Below are 2,500 nucleotides of genomic sequence, written 5' to 3'. Positions count from 1 at the left end.
TGAACGATTCTACGGGTACTCCTTTCATTTGCTCAGAGAAACAGGGATAGGCCCGCTTGATTCCAGGCGAACTGGATGGAGCTTGAACTTGTCCAGGTCCTATTGAAGGTAATGGGAGGAAGTGGAGTACCTGCGCTACAACCGTGCAAACAGACTACTGTTCACCGGTTCAGCACAGGCAGTCATTATTCATCGGCGGCATGAGGAACTCTGTCGATCTGGTTTAACAACTCAAATCACCGGTGGATGGGTGGGTTGCGGAGTAGGTCTTTCGGAATTACTGCGAAAAGTATGAGGCATGGGAAGACAATCACTAATTACAGGCGGTGAGTGGACTTTTTATCCACAGATTAAAGCTAGAAGCTAGAAAGCTGTACGGCATTTAAAAGAAATTCGTGTAAAAAAAACACGATACTCCATGTGAATAACAACCGCAAATCCTACTAATCCACCAACGAACTAGCCAAAATGTAAGACAGAGAAGGGAAACATCGAATCAAGGAAAAGTTCAGTTAACTTACTATGAGAGACTGCAAATGCAGAAACAGAGCCTCATTCATCTCAGGCGCACCATTGAGTGCATCGACCGAGTAGTTGTCCAAAGAGTAACCTTGCCCCGCCGATTCCGAGGATAGTTTATGAGGAGGCTATGAACAGGACAGATTTTGGGGAGCGAAGCACAGCAACTTACCGCAGTGAGTAGTACCAGACAAACACGCAAAACTTCAGCTGTGGTCCAATAGTGCAGACGAAGCTCAGGATTGCATGTACCTGGATTTATTGTGTGGGAAGGAGTTATACATATATATACACATGGATCGGTTCACTCACCCCTGGCTTCGGAAATCAGGGTTTGAATGCGCAGACAGGTATTCAATGCCCCAACCCAATCACCCAGACCAAGTTGACAAGATACTAGCTTGCTCAGAACCTGCAAGCTGCACAACAAATCACGCGCCAGTATTTCCAGAGTTCTTTTCAAATGCGGAATGGCTTCGCTCCATTTTTTCCGACGCTATGCAATATAAGAGTGGTGATAGAGTGGATGGACTTACAATCAGATTATCACACAGGAAAATGTAAACATTTGCAGCCAATGTGAACAGTTCGCTTGATTCGTACAGCTAAACGGTAGAATAGTGTGATGAAAACAATGGAGCCGATAACTAACTTTGGCTGCTTTCAAAAGACATGACGTGGCGCTGTCCAGATTGTCACCATGTGTGATCGCGTTTAGACAGTCAAGTTTGTCCTCGGCCTGTAGAAAATACTTGGCCGCTGTGAACAGCGTAGATGCCTCTGCTAGGGTATTTTTGGAAGCAGATTCGCATCTGTGGATACACCGAGGAGACAAATAAACAAAACATCTCAACGGTGAGAATGCAAGATGCGGTAAGGAAAGGCAGGTATACTCAGTACTGAACGGAGGTTGTTGGCGAGGAAGGACGCTCAATAAGGAGGAAGGAACAATTGTTTTGAATCAATCCATACGTAGCTGCTTCACCCCTAACTGGGGATTAGCCGCAGTGAAGAGAAAAAACTCATTGACGACACAGTCATTACTAAGGTTCGTGATGACTTAGATGAGGGTGACTGTTGATCATCTTACGGGTTCACCAACAAGCACTAATATGACTGTCATGGATATTCAAGAGTGTAACATAACTGACCTATTCAACTTAGAAAAAGCGAATATATTTCGCCGCAAACCCAAAGTCTTTTCAAAATACCTGCATCAACATTTCGGCCGCCCAGGTCACAAAGGGTGCAATATTAGTCACCCATTTTAGAATTGCATATACATTGAGGAAGCACTTCAGTATGGTTCGATGTTCCCATGTACCAAGAAGGGAGTTGTATTGCTTTTAACCCACGTTATCTACTTCGTTTTACCTGCTCAGTGCAGTTCAACTTTTATCATTACTCCCCTCGCTTTATACTTTTCAACGCCAATATACAAACGCCTCTACCATTTTTCCGGGAGATGTTCCTTTGGAGAGATCTGTGAGACGGTTCATCGTTTTCGCGGCTATTTTTTTCAGAATATTTTGAAACTCTGACAATCATGGTCGTACATCCATCAGCAGTTGTTAACATAGCGCTTACGAACAATTTTTAAAACAAGTTATATTAAACTAGGTTCAGTACATCTTGTGCAATACAAAAACAAAACAAGGCTGTGCTCCGAGTGGCCTACACACTTCACATGCGTTGGACAGATACTCTGTAAGGATGAACCTGTTCAAAATGAGTAAAGGGCACAGGTAAGCATTTAAGAAATACAAAATCTGTATCCATAGATGCGGGAGACGTAGCATCGAGTTCACAGCTGTGATCCTGATGTGCAACTTATACAGGCTGATTCGCAGAGGCTCATGTCACTACTCCATCTATCAAAACTATGCTACGGGGTGTCAGAACGCACCTGAACTAACATCAGAAATCGGTTAACAATCAGAAACCGAGGATATGGACATAGCCTCGACAGAACGTTTTTTGG

The 2,500-nt window shown here is 43.8% G+C and overlaps 1 protein-coding gene across 1 annotated transcript in view; it reads right to left on the bottom strand.

Annotated features, from left to right (window-relative positions):
• Window positions 1-1,331, bottom strand: part of T265_14100 (hypothetical protein) — a gene marked incomplete at both ends in the record, with an annotated part of 3,989 nt that extends 2,658 nt beyond the window's left edge. The window contains 5 exons of the mRNA XM_009172022.1: window positions 522-647; window positions 692-771; window positions 832-1,015; window positions 1,056-1,124; window positions 1,172-1,331. Coding sequence (XP_009170286.1) covers window positions 522-647; window positions 692-771; window positions 832-1,015; window positions 1,056-1,124; window positions 1,172-1,330 — 618 coding nt within the window. The remainder of the gene's footprint in view (window positions 1-521; window positions 648-691; window positions 772-831; window positions 1,016-1,055; window positions 1,125-1,171) is intronic.
• Window positions 1,332-2,500: the final 1,169 nt, after the last annotated feature.

The sequence above is a fragment of the Opisthorchis viverrini genome, assembly GCF_000715545.1.
Source record: "Opisthorchis viverrini unplaced genomic scaffold opera_v5_141, whole genome shotgun sequence".
Classification (NCBI taxonomy): Eukaryota; Metazoa; Platyhelminthes; class Trematoda; order Opisthorchiida; family Opisthorchiidae; genus Opisthorchis; species Opisthorchis viverrini.
The sequence above is the reverse complement of the archived record's forward strand: the minus strand, read 5'-3'. Positions and strand labels throughout refer to the sequence as shown.